This window comes from Jaculus jaculus, chromosome 4 (assembly GCF_020740685.1).
Source record: "Jaculus jaculus isolate mJacJac1 chromosome 4, mJacJac1.mat.Y.cur, whole genome shotgun sequence".
NCBI lineage: Eukaryota > Metazoa > Chordata > Mammalia > Rodentia > Dipodidae > Jaculus > Jaculus jaculus.
In genome coordinates, this window is record NC_059105.1 from 97,493,773 (window position 1) to 97,519,064 (window position 25,292).

A 25,292-nucleotide genomic window follows, 5' to 3' on the forward strand; every position below is an offset into this window, starting at 1 on the left:
AAACAAAAATAAGAAGGAAGGAAGGAAGAAAGAGTGAGAGAGAGAGAGAGAACAAAAGAAAGAAAGAAAGAAAGAAAGAAAGAAAGAAAGAAAGAAAGGAAGAAAGAAAGAAAGGAAGAAAGAAAGAAAGAGGTAGCCAAGAACTGTATTTCATGAATCCAGTATGGTAGTCCATGGTCTAACTCTTCTCTTACTACTTGAACACTACCTTTTATTCCATGTTTTCACCAGTTGCCACAAAAAATTGTATCTGCATAGACAATACAGAATACAGGCACTAAGGTCACTAATTCAAAATAAAGGAAGGTCTGCAGCCCTTCATTTTGGGGTCATTTTCAGGTATGGCTTTCCAAGTATGCTCACTGGTATGTCCCATAAGTAGCACATAGAAATCTTGACTCAATACACACTTGCCAACATTGCTCTTTCTACAGTCCCCTCATCCTCTTTCCCTGTCAAATAGGAAAGGTCATTTCTTAAAGCAATGTCTCTCTTGGCTTTTAAAAATCTTTTATTGGCCGGGTATGGTGGAACACGCCTTTAATCCCAGCACTCGGGAGGCAGAGGTAGGAGGATCACCGTGAGTTCGAGGCTACCCTGAGCCTACATATGAATTCCAGGTCAACCTGAGCTACAGTGAGACTCTGCCTAAAAAAAAAAAAAAAAAAAAAAAAAAAAAAAATCTTTTATTGCTATCTGGAGGACAGTTTTCACAATTATCCAGCATTGCAATTTCAGACTTTCCTTTATAGATCACTGGCTATTTTTGAAATACATAAATGAGAAAAATGAAAATTATGTGTATATTCTGTTTGAAAAAATACAAGATTTGGACCAATTATTTCCATCATTTCAGTTCAACTACAAATACCATGGGCCTCCTAGGTTTCTTTCCTACTTCTTTCTCTCTCTCACTTTACTCTCAGTTGTTATTTGACTCCCATAAACACAAAATACACATGCAACTGTATGATACATAATGATTCTTTAGTTCCTAATTACTTTAACTGGCTGTCAATATCCAACTGCTACCCATCGACAAATAAACCATTTTTCTACATCTTCCCATTCCTGTTATATTCACTTTACCTTCCTGACTTTCCAGAGAAATTACACAGTTTATAGAGATAGAACTTGCTACTTATATGATGATCTAGAAGGTGGCACAAGACCTGTCAGGTCTGGGCCAATTTGTAAAAGTGGTCTGTAATACAGATTTCTGAATGATAGTGCTTTAGATGAGTGCTTATTCTGTATTTCTGGCTTTAAGCTATGAGCCTAGGAGCATAGAAGCTGAGCTTGAGTTTGACTGGGAATGAGGCCCTGGTACTCTTCAGCCTGTGCAGCCATGTACAATATTGTGCACAGTAGGGTCATTGCTCTTTGCAAATTCTGACTTAGATGGATAAGATTGACATCCATCTTCTAGCTCAACTGTGCTGTATTAAGCTTTTACAGTTGGTAGCTACTCTGCTTTGTGGAAAGTGTTTAGCTCAGGGCTCTGAAATAAGTAGTTCTGTGCCATTGTTGACTATAATGTCCTGAGGTCAAGAGGAATTTTTGGTACTTCATTATGTTCTTAGAGCCTCACAAAACACACACACACACACACTCAAATATGAATATATTTAAATACTACTTAAACAATCTTCTTATTTAGTTATCTTAAGCTTTGATGACATTCCATGACTGGCCTTTTTTTTTTTTTTTTTTTTTTTTTGGTGTTTAGAGGTAGGGTCTCACACTAGTCCAGGCTGACCTGGAATTCACTATGTAGTCTCAGAGTGGCCTTGAATTCACGGTGATTCTCCTACCTCTGCCTCCTGAGTGCTGAGGTTAAAGGAGTGCGCCACCATGCTCAGCATGATTGGCTATTTTAAAAACCAGCAAAAAAAAATGCTTAAAAAGATATAATCACACACACACACACACACGCACACATTTAGATCTAGTTTATAAATTGGTGCCTGATGGAATATGGTCATACCACCCAAGAAAAGTTGGTGGATGGTAAATGAACACATTTTCTCTTAAGCCATAATGATGAATTTTACAATTAGAATGATATGAGGTGACATAATAAGCTTAAATTTTAGCTTAAAATATCTATTTCCATCTTTAGTAAGCTAAACGAAGTTATCATATAATTAGGAGATTATTATAGATATAAGAAACATGATTGAACATGAAATGTTAATATGGGATTTCATGGCATATATAGAGAGAATCCTGTTCATTTGGAGGTTTTTAACTACATAGATTTGTGACTCTGTGTGTGTGCGTGTGTGTGTGTGTGTTTGCTATATATGTTGTTTGTATGTGTGTATATTTGAAGGAAGTTTTGCCCCAATTCTAAGTCCTTCATTCTATAGCTGTCCTAGTTAAATTCACAGGAATAACTAAAACTAAGTAATGGATATTTCTCAAATACTCTAAGACTGGGCATACCTTTGCATTTAAGAGAACAATTTTCCATTTCCTTTATGACTTTGTTCTGTTAGAGTTAGAGATAAAAACTCTAGTATTTACTTGTAACTTGAAACCCCTTTTATGTGATGTAAGAATCCTTAGGGAAAAGAATTAACATTTGAGGAGTGCTTAATGTTGTGCCAGGCATTTTAAATGCATTATCTTATTTAATTCTCATGACAACAAGATATGGTTGATATTCTTAAATCCAGTTTTAGTTGTCTGAGATCCTAACAGGAATAGAATGTAGAACAAGGGTATGACTCTACTTCTCCCACTCGTTTTGAAATTTAAGACCTCAGATAATTTTTTCTACTATTTCTTGCATGTGGAGGTGAGCAGCAATACCTAACAGTAAAGGATGTTCAGAACTTTGAGATAAGGCTTTCCTCTGGGAGAAACAAAAATGAGTACATTGTACTGAACTTTGAATTTTAGAATCTTCCTTATTGCAAGTACTAGTTTAGCAATTAGTGGACTACCCAAACTGTGGAACACCAACCATTATTAAAATGAATAAGACCAGTTTGCCTAATGAAATGGAAGGTTGTCCGTGAGTGGCAAGTCGCCATAGAGCATGTGCAGCATGAAGCACTCTAGCACCAGAAGCAATGTAGGCACATGCACACACATATTTGCCTGTTCTTGGAAACAGGTCTGGAAGGATGCATAAAAGAGTGTTCGTTAATTTAGCTCAGCAGGCTGAGTGACTGGTAGGCAAATTTCACTTTTAATATATATGTACCACTACTGCTTACATTCATTTGTGCAGTTGCGTGTATTACATCCACAATTAGAAATCATGCCATGGATTAATTAAATAATTTGTGGGACTTGCTCATCCTAGGGAATGGATAACTGGGGTGATTAAGTAGACATAATCTCACCATAGCAAAGCTGCAGTTTCTGTTCACTGTTCTGTGAGTAGTTCATTCTTGCTCTGCACACATACAGTGAAAGCTAAAACCTCATTGCTTGTGCTGTGCCTTATTTGAAGAAGGTGTTAACAGAAGGCGAATAAGTTATTTCAGACTTAACATGGCCAAAATAGAGCTTTCACACCTGCTCTTCCTGTTCTCCCTCACCCCTTCCACCCATCTGTGCGTGTGGCACTATCAGTTCTCAGCTTGCCCGAGCTGAAACCCAAAGTGGCATTCTTGGTTTCATCCTTTTTCTACCATATTCTGACCAATAGCAAATCCAATTGCATTCACCTCAAAGTACCTTCACTCAGGTCTCTCTGGTCTTTATTCAAGCCACAACTCTCTCCCTGCTGGGTTAGTGTAAGTTCCTGCTAATGGATAGTTCATTAGTTGTTCAGTGTCCACTCAGACAAAGCAATTATATAGTCCCTCAGCTTAGCACTCTTTGGCAATCTGTCCTTGTATCTAGCATGTAATTCAGATTTCTCACAGCCCATAGGGCCCTAAGTGACATGCTCTTGGTTCCTACCTATACACCCTTGCTACTTAGGTGCTGCTCTTTCTGGTCTGCTTTCTGCTTTTCAAGTGCACCAAGCTCATTGGATCCTCTTTGTCCCTACATTGCTTTGCCCATAATATTCTCCTTTAGCTGACAACATGCACAACACCTTATCATTTTGTGCCCATAGTTATTGATGAGGAAACTATTTCAGAGCTAAAGTCACTTATTTTTGCTTATAGCATTTGGTACATGGTAGGGCTGTGTTCTTAACTTGTGTCAGAATCATTTCATGCTTTTTCTATGATATTAGATAGCAAAGTCAAAATGGCCCATCTTGGGTTCTGGCAATGGTCCTAGCAGTCAGTTAGCAAACATTTACTTGTTTAAAAACCCAGGAAAATGAATTTCTTCAGAAGTTCATTCTGTTGGTTCTCTTTCCTGTTTTCATTGTATTTTTTAGCCTCTGTGGAAGACTGGGTTGAGTTAAGAGGAAAATATGAGATAGATGTGTTGGGAAACCTTTGTCTTGGAGATATAAAATTAAATGTTACTCATTTCAGTAATGACTATAATATAACACACCCACAAACTTTTACAACTTACTTAGTTAGATGTCCAAAGAGGACTTTCATGGTGTCATGATTTGGTTGAGGGAGTTTTTGTACCAGAGACTTTATAGTTTCAATCCTTTTGCTGTAGTCTTGTTTTTCTGAAAAGAAAAATTCATAGGAAGATCAGAAAACAATGAGATTTCATAGGCATGTGAGAGGATTTACTTAGGAAAAAAAAAGCATCTAAAAGTACTAACCATCAGCCCAAAGGAATACATGGCTTCCACTTATTCAGTTTGGAATTTCTTTATTTTAACTGAATGAGACCATGATGGCAAGCAAATAGCAATAGTGAGATTCATGTAATCTTTCTGTTATAATTAGGCATTGAATTTTTATCTTATATTTCCTGTCTACAAGGAGTGATAGGGTAAAGGATGGTTTTCAAAAGGTACATGTCTGAATCCCTGGCAAAATAAAATAATCTTGGCTGATGTGTCAGGCTAGGGATGGACAATGGGAGATAGATACTTTTGATCATCTAATTTGGTCCAGAGGTAAACATAAAGGTGAGAGGGTGAGAGAAAGATGTGTGGCAAGGGAAGCAGAGGAAAACAGCTAGGGGATGAAATGAAGGGCTGTGAGATGGGAAGCCCTGAAGTTGGAAAAGGGAAGGAAGCAGGCTTAAGAATAAATAGGCCTGCTGGTATCTTGAGTTTTACTTTTGGAAAAATGATTGCCAATGTCTAACCTCCAAAACTCTAAGATAGTCATTTCATGATTTTTGAAGCCACAAATTGGCTTTATTGTTATAGCTGTCGTAGGAAGCTAATACCCAAAGACATACAGTGTGAGTTTAACACATGGCATTGTATTGTTACAAATACTAAAATATTCTACTGTTGCATTGATTTTGAGGCATATTTTGGGGGGGAAGAAAATGATTTTTTTTTTTGCTTCTGTTATCTTTTCTCTCAAACATTTTTTATTATTTACAAAATAAAGTTCAAAGAACAAAAAGCCAGTAGCAAAATGCCAGATCATATACAGTTTTAAAATTTATTTTGCTTATCTTTTTTTTATTTATTTGAGAGCAACAGATAGAGAGAGAAAGAGGCAGATAGAGACAAAGAGAATGGGTGTGCCAGGACCTCCAGCCACTGCAAATGAACTCCAGATGTGTGTATCCCCTTGTGCATCTGGTTAACATGGGTCCCGGGGAATTGAGCCTCGGACCAGGGTCCTTATGCTTCACAGGCAAGTGCTTAACTGCTAAGCCATCTCTTCAGCCCTACAGTTTTGAAATAGGTAGTGAGAGGCTGGAGTGATAACAACAGTGGGTAAAGCCTTAGTTGCAAAAGAAGCATGAGGGCCTGATTTGCTCTGAGTTCAACTCCTCAGCTTCCATGTTAACAGTGGATGTGACCACACATGCCTATAACCCCAGGTCTGTGGGGAGAATCATGGGATCACCGGTCAGCTAGTCTGACAGAAAATGTCAGTTCTGGGATCATTGAGAGAAACAGTCTCAACTTCTCAAAGAAACACATTGTAGAATGGTAGAGAATGGCCTTTTTCTCTTTTGGCCTCCATACACAAGGTGTGTGCATCTTCAATACTTGTGTGTATAACACACACACACACACACACCCCACACCACACATATTACGTAAATACAAATGCATATGCACACCCCCCCAAATATGTAGTTAGTTGTTCAAAAGTGTGTGTTACACAGAGTGCTTCTTCATTCTGTTCCTTTTGAATGAATGATAATATCATAATTAAGTTAATCTTTACACCATATTTTTATTAGTTATATACACAGTGCACACAGTCATACTGGTACCATTATTAGCCTCCTCCCTGTTCCTACCCCTCCACAGGGACCCTGCTTATTGAGGAATGTGGGTCATGTATTGTGGGGTTCGCCATCAGTTATGGGTAAGAGGCAATGTCTCTGTGCATAACGACCCGACGTGTGGCTCTAGCACTCTTTCCACCCCCTCTTCTGCAAATTTCTCTGAGCCATATTGGGTTCATTGTAGGTCTGCTTCAGTTACACCATAATTTTAACCTGGGCCTAAATATTTATTGCTCTTGAGCTTTTTATACACATTGAATCCTGTCTTTCCTTTTTTAAATTTTCCTTTAACTTCTGGTATGGAGCACCTCATAATTCTAAGAGGTAATTGCTGGAATAGATGATGTAAAGAAAAATAATGCCTAGGATAGACACCCACCCCAATATTCATTTTTTTCTTTGGCAAAACAACTTCACTGTGGACATGATAGAAACATACTTAGAAGAAAGGGGTTCATTCCAAGCCTTCTTAGCAGCCAGAGTGGCCATGTGACTAGTGTGATTGGCCAGTGAACTTCAATGGGTATTATGTGGAAGCTCTGAAAAGGTTATATACAAAACTGATTTAACTTCTGAGCCTTTTAACCTTTTGTTCTTCCTACTTTTTAGAGTGTAGATGGAAAGAGATGACCTTGAGAATTGAGGCTGTAAAAGTTAAGCACACTGTTAGAAGGAGCAACTCTGAATCTGTGGAACAGTGGGACTGGGGTTTCTTTAACATATGGAAATAAGCCTCCGTGTACCAAAGCCATTGCAGATGGGTCACTAATACTAATGCCAAATGATTCATAATGTGATGTGCTTCCAAAAGCCTATTTCATACTCTTGTTAATAAATATAGAAACTTTTTATATAGTGGGCTATGAAAGAATTAGTTTAGAAACTTGTCAGTTTTTAATATGATATGCAAACAAAACTTTTCATAAAGGATTATAGGAAAATACCCTGCTGAAGATGGTATTTGGATAAAGTGGGGTGAGGGAAGTCTCCCTAGTTAGAACTCTGTTTGGAAGCTTTTCTTTTTCCTCCTAAAACCACAAAGGTCTATAAATAATGCCTCCCACAGTCAGAACTTTCAAAATTTTAAGTTATTCTTAGAATTGTTCCAACATAATATGGCTTGGACAACTGTGCATGAAAGAAACAAAGGAGAAAGAGAAAGAGAGAAAAAAAAAAGTTGCAACATCATAGCCTATGCCAGATGTAAACTCTTGCCAGAGGTTAGTAAGCTCCTCTGTTGCTTAATGGTGTTAAGAAACTGGCACTTCATTGAACCAGTTGTGACCTTCTGGATGCCATAAATCAAAGCCAGTATAGATAAGAGTGAAATTGGTATAGTATGCCTGAACAAAGGTAGCAAGGATGCAGGATATCTTTATCTAACCCTTTGAAACTAACACAATATACCTATAGTGACACACACACACACACACACACACACACTTAAGATGTAGATATATTTTGCATATTTGGCATGATTCTAATAGTGTAATTTCTTTGAGGATCTGGTGAATTATTTAGATAAAGCAATAAAAATGACATTGCAAATAGGAAAAGAAAAAATGAAGGAAAAAGAGACTTTTCATATTTCCCTGGAATTTCTGACTATAGTAATAATCAGATTAATATTAGAATCTCAAAAAAAGAGAGGACCAGTTGACACTGAAGACTATAAAAGTAGCAGCCCTAAATTAATCTTGATAGATAATAGTGAAGTGGACTCTTAATGGTTGCATCCCACAATCCCTGATTTGAGGGAGCATGTAATCTAGTTAGAATGGGCTGCAGAAAGCTTGAGTATTGCTTAATTGAAATGCCTGGATTTCAAGGTCACTGGTAAGGCATTGACACAGGAATTTAAACATTACCTTGTCTGTCAAGATACCAGGTAAAATAACTGTAAGCTCCCTTAGATATAGTTCTTGCTCTGCTATATATCACTCTACCTAGAGCATTCTATCAGTATAGTACTTTATATGGTATTTCCATTGCTTGAATGTTTTTCAGTTTATTCCATTAAATAGGGAATTTTCCTATGAAGCAAAGTAGTAGTGTCTATACTGGTAAATAATAGATGAAGTGAATGAAAAATATTAGTAAATTAATGAAAGGCATGAACATTGGACTGGAATAGATGGTTATGGTTTGAATTCTGTAATAGCGTTTTATTAGCTATTTCTTCAAGAACACATTTATTCTCTTTGAATAGCATCTAAAAGGATAGTTTTATAGAATAAACAAGATAGCATGTAATATGCTTTGCACAAAGACTAGTGAAACTAAGTACTCTATACTTCTGACCAATATTTTTGAGACCCATCCTAAGTCTAGTTCACCTTTAGGTCTAGTATTTAAGCTAATAATTGGTTGCAGTGTACATTCAAAATAGGTTACTAATTATTGAGTTGAGTTGGTGTCATTTGGTGAAAAAAATGCTGTTATAGCTAAGGATGAGATAATATTGGGGAGGCTAAGCAATTGATGGTGTGATTAGATGGCAGAAGTGTGTAACAATGTGTATAAAATAGATGATGATTTATAAATCTGTCTACAGCAAACATTCTACATGAGGAATAATTTACACAAATATTTCTTTTTTTACTGGAACACATATTTGAATCAGACAACTGGATAGTCATATGTGTATTTACGTCTAAGTTATGCTGAAGTTCAAGAGAGGAAAAAGCAAGTGGATTACAGGCTGAAATGTTAATAAGGAGTAACATTTTATTTTTCTTACAACATAATCAGAACAAAATCTTTTGTAAAGGTCATAGGAAAGCAATGTTTTTCCACTCAAATCAATACAGCACACACCCTTCCATAGCATGTAAAATCCGAAAATCACACAGACACTTCTAAGTGGTGGAACATCTGAAAATACAATTGTATACATCTACATCGAAATGACACCTTTTCAGATCTGGTTTATTGATGTGTCAAGTTAGGAGTTGGAATCAGCATACATAATACAGGAGTGGTTAATGAGCTAAGATTCATACACAGCTTACTACCATCTTCAATTGATTCAGTGAGCATCTGAAAGACAGCATTTTCTATTAATATTACTCCTTTAGCATATGGTTTCTCATTATTGTGAAGTAATGAAAGTTTCAGAAGACATTAAGACAGCTCAGATTTTATTTTTCAGTAGGATTGGAGTGGGTAAAGAGACTTGTTCTTCTTGAAGAGTTAAATTTTTAGGTAAATTGTATATGAAGAAACACAAAATCTTTCCAGAAATAATAATCTCCATATTTTAATTCATTTTCATTTATAACTGTTCTTTTTCTTGTGTTGATTTCATATCTACTGTTTGTTCTTTAATATATCCATGTTAATTCCCCTCCTCCAAATAGTGTTTCCAGTCTCTAAACTGTAAACTCATAACTGCATACAAGACTTTTCTGCATTTATTTTTACCACTGAACAGTGATTCTAAACAATTTCATGCCCACTTCTCACATACCTGTCTTTTCAAACTATATCAAACTTATTCTAAATCAGCTCTTTAAAATCAATTCTGTGCTACTTACAGAAGTAGCATCTCTTACATGATGTGAAATACACTATAATGCTGTGATTAGAATGTGTCTTTATAGTCTCCCCCAATTAATGGCTCTTAGGGCACATTTTTCAAGATATGGTTTATGACAGTTAAATTTGCATTTATCTGCATGAAATCATGCTACTAAAACAAAGACATTTTACAACCAGATACTTTTCAGAAAACAGATAAGATAAAAAGTTATATGATGATGGAAAAAGTTTGGCACAGTGAAGAACCATGGCCTAATGATCTCTAGAAACTTCTTGGGCTTATCACTCATGCCTTTTTTTTTATGAATTTATCTGTAGTCACATATTAAATCATATTTTAAAATAGATTCTGCTATATACATCCAGAGAAAGAAAAGACTGGGTTTTCCAAGTAAGTGACCAATATATCAAGAGTTTTACTCATCTGATTTATTTACAGTTCTGAAAGGACACTGTATCCCTTTGTGTTAAGGAGGTCCCTATTACCACAGCTGTTCTTCTTCTGAAAGATACTATGGAATGTTTAATGCATTTTGAATGAAAACAAGGTAGTTACTATATTTTAGGCTATATTTGGAAGAAAGAACTTCTCTAGTTTCTTTTCAATTTAGACATTTCAGAATTTAGATAGAGGTTTTCGCAGCTTGTAAGAATAAAGATCTTCAGTGATCATTTCCTTTGTTTCCTAATATCCTCATCCTGGTAACAAATCTTTGAGAATGTTTCTTAATGACAAAATCTTAATTGGAGGTTGAGACATGTTCCAAGGTATGGCAACAACTGCTTATTCAAAGTCTTTAAATAACTTATATTTACTTTGGGCAGAGATACTCAAGGGCCACACTCAAACATCACAAAAAGGTATAAATGCACATATTTCAAGTTCACGTTGAAAAGAGGAGAGTGGTATGTCATTGAAAACTAGGACATAATTGGGTTTGAATCTTTTCTCCGATGTATGATTATGGGTAAGTGGCTTAAATTCTAGAGGCTTCAAACTCTGTACGTAAAAATATAAAATACATACATATCATGGGGTTATTATAGAATTAAATATTTCAACATACATAAATTCATACATAGTAAATGCTCATTAATTTCCATTTGCCTTAAGGTCTTATTTTTTGAGCTTCCTAATCAGATCTCACATATGAATGATCATAGTTCAAGGTTATTTTAAAATTTTTATCAACAATAAATTTTACTCTTTAGTACTCCTTCCTAAAGATAGAAATAAGTCACCAAATATGATAGATTTGTAGATACATAAATGTTGTCAGTTATTAAAATGTGTTTTGCTAAAATTTGTAAGTAGATACAATTCATCAAAAATAGAAATATCATAAACATTGATTAGCCATGGCCTTGACTAATCTGTAGTTGGCAATTTTCACTTTGTGAGATTCTATGCTCCCCATAATACCACCAAGAACCCCCAAAAGCCAAATTTTATATTTTAGCAGAAGGAAGGCACATGTTATCTGTAGATACTCTGAATCTTTGGTTTAAGACATTGATAAAGTCTAGCAGTTCATTTTAGGAGAGAGGTATGTTACTTCCTGGAGAGATACAATGAGAACTGAATCCATGTGTCCTAAGTAGGGCTGATTTCTTGCTCTAGTGGGGACCTCCTCATAAGCCAACCTGCTTATGTACTTCCAAAAATCACACATTTCTATCATGATTTCTCCTTCTGGGAGATGGGGTTTTTCTTGGATAGACAATCTCTCTTTTCAGAAATAATTTAAATGATGGAACTAATCCTCCATAGTCAATTAATTTATCAAAATAGTCTTGCCGAGCTGGAGAGAATTCTTAGTGGTTAAGGCACTTGCCTGCCAAGCCTAAGTACACAGGCTAAACTCCTCAGAGCCCACATAAGACATACACACAAGGTGAGGCATGTGTACAAGGTCACGTATGCTTACAAGGTGGCATACATATATTGAGTTCTATTACAATGTCTGGAGGCCCTAGCAGGCCAACTTTCTCTCTCTCTCTTTCTCTCAATCTCTCATTAAAAAAAAAAAAAATCTCTTGCCAATGCATTGGCATGAACCCAAGGATTCCTTTGATGAGGAAAGTTTCTGCCTATTGGCAACATCATTAGCACCATTTCAGAAGACCTTTCATGGTCACCATGCAGGCAGAAGCAGGTTATTAAGAGCTTTCTTTTTAAAAAATATTTTAAATATTTTATTTAATTATTAGAGACAGAGAGGAGCTATGGACTCTAGACACTGCAAATGAACTCCAGACACGTGTACCACCTTTTGTATGTGGCTTGTGTGGGTACTGGGAAATCAAACTTGGGTCTTTAGGCTTTGCAATCAAGCACCTTAACCACTAAGCAATCTCTCCAACCCAACATCAAAAGCTTTCTAAAGCCAAACTTACCAGGTATGAACAGAAACAGAGGATATGCATCCCTCCAACACAAATATAGCTTATGACATTTCTGGTTTCCAAGGAATACTATATGGAGCACAGAATGTCACAAAATTAAATACAGCCATGCTGTTAGAAGTATTATTAGTGATCACCTTAAAATCTATCTCTGAATCTCTGTCCCTCAAGTCCTATTCCTAGCAATTAAAAGTAAGAACTGATTAAGTCACTTTATCTATCTTAAAACAATTTATAATGGGTTCAACATGAATATATACATATATTTGAAGAAAATGATACATTGTACAACCTGTGGCAGATTCCAAGCTGATCTGTGTCTTCATCATTCTATAACCCCAAAAGGCAGACAATCCAGAAAATATGTCATAACAGATGCTGAAGTCTGAGGCATGGAATATTATAGGTATCAGTGAAATTAGCATTTTTCTTACTGAAGGGATTATCTAAGATGATTGTTACACAAAAAAAAGCTTTTGAGGTGTTAACTCACTATGCCAAAAAATTCAAACTAATTCAGAATCTCATAAATTGATGACTACAAAATTCCATTTAATCCAACTTTTGAAACTCTTCAAGATTATTAAGATTAACTTCTTCATGCATCCTCACATACATTCAAGGAAAGTAAAAGATAATATTATCTTTTTTGTTCCTGTAACTATATTTATGTTATTCTAGGGACTTCTGGTGCATTGACTTCTCCATGGTGGCAGGGCAGGGGAAGGAGTTTGAAAAAGTATTAAAATGTTAGGCTCCAAATGACTTTTCTGCAGGGTTATTGGTTGGGTGCAATCCATTTCAGGGTGATTACATTCTATAACATTGCCAACCTAAAACTGACCTCTGGGGAGGGGACTTCTACTCTTCTGCATTCAGTGTCTGACACTCCATCCACAATTTTCACACACATAGTAGATTCCTATTCCCATCCCTAGGATTTCTTGTTTTTCAAAGTACTTTTGGAGGTGTCATGGTGGCCAAGTACATTTCTGTAGCCTACAAATTGACACTGCTGCATCCTTAACTGGTAGTAAAGGATGAGAAAATATGGCTCACTAGTTTATTTCTTTGAAATCCAGTTTTGTGAAAATTTTCTTTAAACTAGATTTTTTTCAAGTATATCTGAATTTAGAAGCTTTTTTATATGTCATACCATTTTGAGTAATTTGAAATCTTTCTCTTCATAAACCAATAATTCATCTCAAATACTTAAATAGCTGTTCATTTTGAATATTATCTTTGTACATTTTCATGAGAGTAGAAATCCTACACTGGAGGTTTTGAAGTTTTTCACAAAAATGTCTCATGTTCTGACTCTTTCCATTGATAGGCAAATTAAATGTATAAGGGATTAAAAAAATTCACTTGAAAACAACAAGGATCTATCTGGCAATTAGAAAAAAAAGTAAGCTAAAAAATGCTTTTTGTTGTCTTTAGTGTTAAAGATAATTTTGAGAGATGGCATATTAAGCTTTATCAAGAACCATTTATTTTAAACAAAAGGCACCTGGAGACAAGATAAGGTTTAGCATGGTAAACTCTTTGGCAAGTTCCTTTGACATGGCCACACAGTGACATTGATAGTATGGAACAGTTCTGAATTTTTTTTTAAATCTATTCTTTAAGAAATGGATTATAAAATAATTTTATGATTCAGCCTTTTTCTTTCTCTCAAAATTGTGAGACTATTGTGGAAGAAAAAAAAAAAAAAACCCAACAGGCAACATGTGGTAACTTTAGTCAGCATTTCTGAACTAGGAATGATAAACACCTCTGCCTGGCTCTGGCATTTATCAGAACTGAGATATTATTACCACATAGAGTCACAGCATGGTTACTGTTATCATCGGAAAAAAGAGCCAGCTAATCTTAATGGTTTGTAAAGCCGTTACCTGCACTGGTCTGACATTTATCATGATCATTTTACCACATGGGTCCTACATAGCAAAGGTCTTTTATCTGGAAGGGACATCACTATGAATTATTATTTGCAGCTAGGTAGAAAATTGTATGTTGTAGATACCTTTTCTCATTATAAATCACATAGTCACATCCCACCATTTTCCCCAGAAAGCTGCTGAGCCCAGGTTTTTCTGCCACAGCTTGCTTTTCTCTTCACCTCTCTCTCTTTATGGTTTCTTAAAAATATGAGCCACACTTTTATTAGTATCTTAAATATAATTTTGGAAGATCACATGCATGGTAGGAATACATAGAGACATACTTTATAATTAAAGGAATTTTCTGAACATTTTGCAGAACTATATAGTTCTTCAGGAATAGGCAATTGACAAATTTTCTTTCTCTCTCTCTTTCTTTTAATAATTCTTGTCTTTTCTGACTTGGTGGCCAGACCATACCCTATTCTTGGCCTCATCAATAGAATACTACCAGCAGATTAAGTCAAATTCAAACTTCATACTCAAAATGCTTATGACATTTCTCACCCCAAATCTTTTGCTTGGAAATGGATTCTCATAAGGAGTAAAACAGTTATTATTTTGTTAGGTTGGGACTTTTTAAGATATTGTCTTAGGAGGTTATAATGAAATTGAAGATTTGTCTAAAAATATTGCCCCAAAATACTTAGATTCTAACTACCAATGTCCTAATGTCATGCATGAGTGCAGGGTATGGCAGAAATTAGGCTCTAAAAGGTCTGGTTGTTTTGAATCATGGGAGCAAGTCAGTAAAGTAGAATGCATTAATTTAACAATGGAAAACTCCAACGAAAAGCCTAAGTTGTTTACCATGGGGGAAAAATGAACAAATCTCTTTTAAAAAGATTGAGAAAACTAATCTTCTGAAAGATATTTATATATTTTCTTCTTTCTCAAGTGTTCCATTAGGAATAAACAAGCCAGAAATTCTGCACTTTTATAATGAAGAGGAAGGAGAATTCTTTGCCATCTTTGCATTTGGGAAGAAATGTGAAAGAAGAACGTGACAATTTAAACAAATCAAGATTGTTTCAAGTGGACCACAAACGGGACTTGGTGGGGTATTTTATAGTAGCATGTGAAGCAAACAGTAAATTTGAAAGGAGGATTTTCTCAATGGTCTAGTTCTGATGTGTTTTCCCATTTCTTTGTGTGCTTAAAAGAGGTTTGGATGCTGTGTTTAATATTGCTATGACTCTTTTGCAAATGAGTTCTGGAGAAATATTCACACATGAAGGAAAGCTGATGCGCTGTGCTGCTGACAGCAGCTGGGGGAGATGAGTGAAGTTTCCGAGTATGGATTGAACAAAAATAAATACCCATTACTCCATTTAGAAAAATCCATCGTTTTTAATGAAGTGGGCATCAATAATAGACCCATTTCCCTTTAAAAAGAGCCTAATATTTCCCTCAAATGACTTTATTCTTTAAGGGGAAAATTACTCTCTAACCTGAAGAGCATTATTTTGTATTCATGTGTGTTACTTTGTCTACCTTGTTACATTTGGTGCCATAGTAATGTTTATATCATTACCAATTTCCTTCAAAGGAAACTGTTTCTCTCTCAGAGACTGGTTGTGAGATATGCCTGCATTCGTCTGGGCTCCATTTGTAGCCATTGTGAAACTGATCTGCACTCTCATTGCTTAGAAGGAGGCACACACAATCCAGCTCTGTCTTTTAAATTTCTTTGTAAAGTGGTGGTCTAATATCCAAACAAAATGCTTTGCCAATCAAAGACGGGCTGTACTGATTTCAGAACAAGCAAGCAACCAATATTCCCTTTATTCTTTATATTTTAGGATGACTGTTTTTTCCAAGTTTAATATCCTCCTGTAATTGTTATCCCAAGGTGTAACGTGGGAGCATTTACAATAATTAGTGACTCTTTGCTGTTTGGATTCTTCTCCTTTTCTGGGGCTCTGGGTGAGTTTTTGAGTGCTAATGAAAGTCGAGACTTGTAGCAGAGGTTGGAGCCAGGCACAGCTCCGGCAGACGCTGTGAGCTTCCCACTGTGCGGCAGTGCATGCTTCCCGCTGCTATGTTTACCATAGTTTTAATGTCGGTGAAAAAAATCCTGATGCATCTGAATTATACTATGTCCTTTTGTTTATATATCCCTACAATCCCTGCCCACCTATACTTCCCAGTTTACTGGGTTTTAGGTGCCCTGTGTCCCTGCTTATAGCAGAAAGCTCCTCCTCAACTTTGAGCCATCATTGGTTCTTACCATGAGAGCCCAGATGCTTGGCACCCTGGTTTGCAATGGATATCCAGAAGTTTCGGAGAAACACAGAGATGCATGCACACACATGTGGGACAGACACACATGTGTGTGCATGCATACACACACACAGCTTCACTTACACACCACCAACTTACAGACATCCATTTCTCCACTGCATTTGAATTTCATCAGAGTTAATATAAAAGCACCAAATGTAATCCTTTGGCATTGGCAATAGTAGCTTAAAATGCAAATGTATTTGGTAAAATGCACTGTGTGTCTTTAAAGAATTCTGTTAAAGACCTCAAGCTCACCATAAAATAAATAGTAAACAATGGGGGTTGTCTTTTTCTTGAAAATAGTTGTCTTAAAGAAAAGGACCATTCTATGACCACTGTAAGTTGAGAAATTCAGCAAGGGTGATGTGCAGTGACTTTTTACTGAGCGCTCGCACTACTCTTTCAATGTATTACCAAGACTTAAGACAACAAGGACGCAACTCTTTTCCATTCAGATAGTGGGAGGAAAGTAAAATTAATAGCAAGAACAGCACTTGGGAAAGTTTAACTTTAATGTATCAAACTCCAGGTGCCAGAGTTTGAGGAAAATAACCAATAATAGCCATTTTTAACATATTTGATGGGACTGATTATGCAATGTGCAACTCTAAATGGCTTATAGCACATTGTAGCATGGTTCCATCCCATTGGCTACAGTAGGGTGCAGGCAGATGGATGACAGTGACAGCGAGAGAAGTGCTTTTGCTTAGCCGTGCGTTAAGATGCCATCCAGAAGCTCTGTGCACTGCAGACACTTCATTAGGATGCCAGGATAATGGTAAACTACCACTCAGAGTGACACCCCATTTCCTGCTTACTGAGCGCTCCAACCTCGGCAGATGTCAACAATCTCACAGTGCTGCCGAGCAGACCTTACTTTCCAGCCACTTTGACTCCCATTTTTTCCTCCTAACAGTGCCATATATTATGTGCAATATGTAATGGCAAACACCTCACCAACAAGGGACCCTGTCCAGTTCCTTAGGTCCCCAGTGCAGTATTGTTTTCTTCCTTTTCAGAGAGAAGGGGCAGGGAGTTGGGTAGGAGCATTCTCTAGTCTCATCTCAAATTCTTTTCATTATAATTGCATTTGTTGATCAGTTCAAAATGTTAACTGTATGGTGAACTCAGATTAATAATAGTTAAATTTTGATCAGGGGAGAGATGACTTTTTCTTTTAATAAGTGCTTGTGCCAAAGGTATGAGCTCTCAGAATTCCTTTGTTAAAGATTTCAGACTCACTTTTGGTGTGGTTCTTAGTTGTCTGCCAAGGAAAGGCTGACTGAAGCATCTGGATGGTATTTCCTCTGCAAATGTATAATGCAAGCCCATTCACACACCTCCTTACCAACAAGCCAAGCCAAGAGGAACTTTTTCCTATGATGTAAAACCCCACATTCTTTCTAGAAACAACAAAGGTGTGGCTTAGATAGTGAATAAAATTCGAAGCTGGGCATAGTGGTGCATACCCTTAATCCCAGCATGAGAGGCTGAGGTAGGAGGATCACTGTAAATTCGAGACCAGCATGAGACTACATAGTGAATTCCAGGTCACACTGGGCTAAAGGGAGATCCTACCTCAAGAACCCTCCTCCTCACTCCCAAAATCTATCTTATGGAAGGATAATTTTCCAATTTCTATAATTACCATAATCATTATTATGGTTGATATATGTTTAAATCATAAACTTCTTCTTAGAAGCTCAAAGGTTCTTGAAAATGGCAGGACTGAAAATAAATATCACCTTCTGGTGGGGGTGTGGTTTCCAGTTCTAGGTAAAGATAAAAGTGTAAAGAAGCCACAAACAGAGGTCACACTGGAGGAAGAATTTGAATGTGAACTTTCAAAGTGATGCCCTCTTTGAGGACCTGATGCAAATCTTGACTTTTGGTTTGAAATGCAAATCTGGGTGGTAAGCTGTAAACTACCTCTTGGTACTTGTCACTAAATATGCATAAAGACAAATTCATTCAGCTTCTTAAAATAAGTTAACCAGGGACTGATAGTCAATGTAGTAACAGAAATTTAAGAATAAATTCCTGGAAGACATGCCAGACTTAATTGGAAAATGCCAGAGGTGGGGCCTTCTGAGCTCCCAAAGTATTGAACCAGAGAGTCTGCCTTTCAGAAAGCAGATAGAAGCATCCTTCACTTCCATCAACTGTCTGATTTTAGAATCAACACCACAGGCCCACAGTAACCACAAAGTGGGCCAGCACTCTTTTCCCACACTGGTAATGCTGTTTAGTGCCAAGTGAATGCTTTTTTCTATCCCCTACCCACCTTGCTTTTTCCTTCCAAGGTACAGAGCAAGATTTCTCTTTTATTGAGGAGGATTCAGAAATAGCAATTTCCATAAAATAAATGTAACAATGTAGAAGAAAGACTAAGAGAAAGCCCTGTTAATGACATAGATTGCCAGAAGCCATCACCCCACACATAAAGCATGGAAGGGAAGTGGGGTGGAGACTCACACACTTGGTTAGAAACAAATTCTTAGAATTCTAACATTGCAGGTGCTTCATTTTTTAAAAAATGTATTTATTTGAGAGCAACAGACATAGAAAGAGGCAGAGAGAGAGAGAGAATGGGCGCCTCAGGGCTTCCAGCCACTGCAGATGAATTCCAGATGTGTGCGCCCCCTTGTGCATCTGGCTAACGTGGGTACTGGGGAACTGAGCCTCGAACCAGGGTCCTTAGGCTTCACAGGCAAGCACTTAACTGCTAAGCCATCTCTCCAACCCTACTTCATTTTTTTTTAGAGTGCCAGACAGTAAAGATAAAAAGCAATGTGAGCATCGTGAGGACCATATGAGAATTAATGTAAGAGCTATGATTATCTATTTATCACCTAAGTATAATTTTAGTATAAAACTTCAAGGCCAGAACTGAAGCATAAGGCAAAAGGCAAGATGTATAAAATACTGGATTACACTTAATTTTTGACATGAATAAGCATACAATTTCTAACAATATGTAATCTATGAGAAGTATTGTTGAAAATAAGATCATGCCCAAGGGCTATTCTAAGGTTTTACAACATGTTCATGAAACAATCAGGCAATTTAGTTGCTTTTATACCTTTAGAGAGTGACGAATGAAGAAATCTACTAAAAGTGGGACTGGAAAGACAGTTCGGCAGCTAAGTCACTTGCCTGCAAACCCTAATGACCTGGGTTCAATTCCCCAGTACCCATATAAAGCCAGATGCACAAAGTGGCACATGCATCTGGAGATTGTATGTAGTGGCTAGAGGTCCTACTGTGTCCATTCATTCTCTTTCTCTCTATCTCTGTCTTTGCTTGCAAATATATACATATATATTTTACAAAATAGAAGTCTAGCAAAAATTAGCAGCAAATCATAAGAATAGAACAGGATAAGACCAAGAGATAAAGGAAGATGTTAAAGAATAATGTTTAAACTAAAAACAAAAATTGCATCAATGGTCAAATTGTTATTGCAGAAACATTAAGTTAGTGGTATAGATGACAAACTAGAGGAATTTCCATAGAAAGTAAAAAAAATGAACAGTGACGAGAAAAAAAAAAACATGTAGGAAATCAGAGAATTGGGAGACTATCTTCAATTTATGTGTATAACTGAGGAGAAACCAGCAACCAATGTCAATCTAAGTGTGTTCATCAAGGACAAAATTAAAGAGAACTGCTGTGAGTGACATAACTATGTCAATATTGAAAATGACAGCTAAGTTCTAAGAAAACATAACAGTAGATACAATATTTTGAGATATTCTGGCAAAACTTTTGAATGAGGAGTGTATATCAGTCTCCTAGAGATATTCACACAAAAGAATAAGACCAAATAAACACATAGACTTTCCTAAGATTTTTTCCACTAAATCCAAAAGAAAACAAAACCGTACTTACTGAGTTTATAGGAAAAAAAAAAAAAAAAAACTTGTGTCCCCAAACTGTTTACATACTCAGTTGTTGGCTAAGTCAATAGGAGGGTATTCTCATCAAGCAATACTGAATAAAGCAAGTCTCTCTTGAAAGTTTACAAGACCAAATGATGGGTTGGAATTTATTCAGCAAGAAGGGTAAGATTGCAGAGCAGAGAGATTACTTGGAGAACATAGCATCTTCTTTGCCTAGTTTGGACCCTAAACTCAGGAGCCCTATTAAATATTTTACTTTGGCTTCTACTTGGTGATACCAGGAAATGCCTGGTGGTCTTGTCTTCACAGTTCTGATGAAAGCTATGGGCACATGTGGCAATTATTCAAACAGTAACTGAAGGTCATTCTGACTGTTACTAACAAACACCATTATTGGAACATTATGCTGGAGAGATGCGTTCCAAGTTCTATCTTCCTCTGGTGAAAATCAGAGTTGCAGAAGTAGGTTTACTTGTAATGCCAAGAATGTTTAGTAAGTCAGGTATTATACCTATAATCACTATTTTGAAAAAAAGAAACTTGAGTATAAGACAGAGATAAAGACAGAAAAATGAATAGTAGGTTTACATATGAAATTTCATGTATTGTGTATGATTTTAAAATATATTTGTATTTATTTATTTAAGAGAGACAGAGAGAAAAGGCAAAAAGAAAGATAGTACATATAGGCACACCTGGAACTCTATGACTATAAATGCACTTCAGACACATGCATCACTTTGTACATCTGGCTCTATGTGGGTACTGGGGAATTGAATCCAGACCATCAGACTTTGCAAATAAATGCCTTTACCCACTGAGCCTTCTCTCCAATCCTTATGTATGTTTTCAAATTATGTAAATTAGGTACAAAAGAAAATGTGGAGTGAACAGATGAAGGGTCCATATTCCCAAAACTTCATAATATGGAATAATATCTTTATTTTTATTTACTTTTATGTAGACTTCAAGTTAACTTAAATACATATTTATTACTTTAAAATATTTCATTTATTTATGAGAAACAGTCAGAGACAAAAAGACAGACAGACAGGTAGAGAATGGGTGTGTCAGGGCCTGTCACCATTACAAATGAACTCCAGACACATGTGCCACTTAGTGAATCTTGCTTTACATAGGTACTCGGGTCTTCGACCCAGGCCATCAGGCTTTGCAAGCAAGTACTTTTTAAACCACTGAGCAATATCTCTAACACCTATACTGCTTTTTAAATATTTTATTAATTTTCAAAGAGATAGAGAGTGTGTGGATACCAGTAGAGCCTCTAGCTTCTGTAAATGAAGTCCAGATGCATGCGCCACTTTATGCATCTGGCTAAGTGAGTACTGCGGAATCAAACTTGGGTTGTTAGGCTTTGCAGACAAGTGTCTTAATCACTAAGTCATGTCCCCAGCCCCTTTATTACTTTTTAGTCTGTAAAAATAAGCAATTTTAAAGTGACTTTATGCAATTTTTATATAATTCAGCCAAGTAAAAAGAGTGATAGAAAATATCTAAAATATTAATTGTGACAAATTTAAGTGGGAACATGCATGACGTTTAATTTTTGAGAATATTTTTCTTCATTTTTATAATGAGTTTGCTGTTATGATAATAAAAATAAGCCTCAATGTTTATAATATGATAATCTGTAGTTTAGTCTATTTCATAGCAAAGTAAACTCTTTGCCATGGTCAAATGGTTTCTAGGAAAATCATGTTTCTTTCTTTTTAGACTTTCCTGTAGGTATTTCTGTGGCTTTTAGTATTTTACTTAGTGACCGTATTCCAGAATCATGTAAGCAACGTTTGCATTTGTCACGTTCTTCTCGTGCATGGAAATATTGGGTGAAGGGGAGCTTGCAAAGGAAGTGCACGCGGTAGTAAACCTATAGGCTTATACATTTGCAAAGATCCTGCCGTGCTATGTATGCAAATATATTCTATTTTTATATTCTAATTTCTGGTTCTTCCTCAAACAAATCCTCTCTTAGGGAATTATATTGCCTCCTGGACTGAGCCTTTGAAGAGTAGAGTAAGAAACCTGTACACACAGCCATGCTTCACAGCTGAGAGGTCATGGTGATATTTCCAAGTAAAAATAAAAATTAGGTAGCTGTTCATTTTCTATGAACACACACGTTTTATTATCATACCTGAGCCTTCAAGACATATTGATATCTCTTTGGAAAACATATCTGTTCAATTTCTTTTTTACTTCTTGTAGAGAAAGGTGGAAAAATGAGGTAGTTAGCCTAAATCTCAAACTTGCCTCAATATTTCTGCACATTTTAAGATGTGCCAGTTAATATCTATTGATTAAATGATCCAGGTAATTGGCCCCACACAGTGAGCTGCAAAATTACGCTCTAGAGTTAGCAGTAACTAGCAAGTAGTTGTACTGAACAGAGATATAGGGGAAAAAAGCTAAATATTTTGAATGTAGCAATTGTTGGATAGGCAAAAAGTCAATTTTAGATTAAGCATTTAGTCAAAGTTGATGCTAATTTTGTATGGACCACTAATTTCAAACACAGGGCTCTGCTATATGTGAATACTTTAGGGTGCCCCCTGTTGGTTAACTATGGAAATGTCTCCTGATTTCTTTTTGTCTTCCAGTTGACCAGATACATGTAAGCTTTTACAACTGGCCATGTTAATTGGTTTGAGGGCAAAGTCAGCCTCTATCAGTGATTGATATAATTTCCTAAGGAATTATTTCAAACACAGTTTAAAAATTTTTCTATCTTAAGTGATATAAAAAGACAATATGAATTCCCAACAAATTGCTGGAAATGAAAGCAAAACAGGAATGTTTTAAACAATTAAAACAAGTAGTAAGCTTGTACATACAATAGTGGGATTCCTTAAAGTTTGTAAATAATTGCTATGGGGAGAGTATGAAGGGTTCTTCCTAAAGCCAATTTTCTGCTTGAATTTAGAAGAAAATAAAATTATTTTCTTATATAATCAAGCAATGGCCCATTTTTCTTGTAGACATATTTCAAGACTTTAGGAATAATAATAATTAATAAAAAGATGCAAATTTTGTTCTTTTCCAGCAACATATTTTTTTAAAGAAAAAGTAAACATTAGCTCCTCAAGGGAGATTTTGATTTGAAAACTGTTTATTATATCATTTGAATAGGACTAGACCTGGCCTTTTGACTTTGAACCACTACCAAATTTCAGGCTGTGAGGAAATTGTTCTACATTTCCTGACAAATTGAGTTAAGCAGACATTAAGTGGGCTTTAAGAAAACAAATGGCCATCTTTATCACAGGTGGACACTGATGGCTTAATGGGGCCTGGGCTGATTGTATCACTTCTAATGGCTTGACGGGAAGCATTAGGGTTTTTGCATAAAGAACTGGCATTGCGAACCCTGCTAACACAGACCTGTCAAGCGCTCTGTATCCCTTTGTGTACGGAAGCAGATGTTTGTATGTATACTATGAACTGGCATTAGAGCAAGCGACAGATGCCTGAATGAATGCCAGGTTTGTGAATTTTTACAGCAGGAGCATGTTCTGAGGAAGTGCAGCCCTGCCCTCTATGATAGGTAATTCCCAGTGGAGCTTGCTAAATCCCAGCTATGTTTTCATTATTTGGCTTTCCTAGCAACTGGATGAATGTGTCTATCCTGAAAATGCAAGATGAGAGCCCTACCAAATTCTTACAGATTTGCAAATAGCTCAGCTGTGTTTTGAACCTGGACTTTCCAGGCACTATAATAGCAACCAACTTACTCAGAGGAGCGGATGGTATTATAGCTCTCTAATTAAAACTTACTTCAGTGTTTCTCTGCCAGGCCTCCCCCATGTCTCCCTCCGTTCCCACCCCAGCTCCAGAGGAAACGTGATTTTAGTTCAGAGGTTTTCTTTTTCTGTAACGTGCAAAACTTACACTCTAGTTGTCTATCAACAATAGAAACAGGTAGCTTGCAGTCCATTAAACAAACACAGTGCCCCCCTCACTTTTATTTGACATTTTATTTGGCTGTGACAAATGAGCAGCAGTTGGATTATAACATAATTTGTCTTGTCTTTATTACCAGCACAAAGGACACCATTCATTAATTATTCTGCCGTTGCAGCTTAACACTGACTGGAAAGGTCCCTCTTCGGACAGATGGCGGGGACGATGTTATTTATATCAATCAGCCAAAATCCTCAACAAGGATTACTGTTCCTGAGACTACAATGATTTATTTCTTTTTACCTCACCCTCCCTCAACCCCTTCTGCTTTCAGATATTCTCTATAAAAACGAAATTTGATGGGAATCTTAAAGCAAAGCCATATTTAACCTGTTAGCTTGCAGAACAACATGCATGCTACATCAGTTTAACTGCATGACATTAGCTGCATAGTTTTTAAACTGTTTGGGTTTTTTTGATCTTCCATTCCACAGCAAAAGATTAACGGAGGGTCTCAGGGAAGCAAGTTCAGCAGAAGTTTGCCTCTTCTATGACATCGTGTAACTGTGGCCTATGGGACCACATACCCCAGGAAAGATATTGAACTGTCAAAAAAAAAAAAAAAAATTCTGGTCTCTATTGATCACCCTATTTCAGAGTCTTTAGGACTTTCAACAAGATCATCTGCGGTACTTGGACAAAATGAAAATAGCAACTAAACAAACAGGCATAAACACCCTTACCTCTATGTAACTGAGGTCAAATCACAGCAGTAAAGGGTACACCTTGACTTTTCCTTGACCCACACCTCTACTCAGCAAGGAGATGTGGATACTGGGGAGAAGTGGGTGGTTTACCTTGCTTGTTTTGGGCTGTTCACAACCGTTTTATTTGTGCCGATCAAGCACTAGTAAAAGTCTACACTAGACAAGACAGGATATTCACATTCTCCTACGTATTTTTCCATAGTGTTTTTAGGATCTGGCCA

The 25,292-nt window shown here is 36.5% G+C and overlaps 1 protein-coding gene across 2 annotated transcripts in view; it reads right to left on the reverse strand.

Moving 5' to 3' along the window:
* The window catches only part of Arhgap15 (Rho GTPase activating protein 15), a 671,175-nt gene that overhangs the window by 59,228 nt on the left and 586,655 nt on the right, over positions 1 to 25,292 (reverse strand). For both annotated transcript variants that reach the window (XM_004651815.2, XM_045148540.1), the window contains one exon: positions 4,498 to 4,603. In XM_004651815.2, coding sequence (XP_004651872.2) covers positions 4,498 to 4,603 — 106 coding nt within the window. The remainder of the gene's footprint in view (positions 1 to 4,497; positions 4,604 to 25,292) is intronic.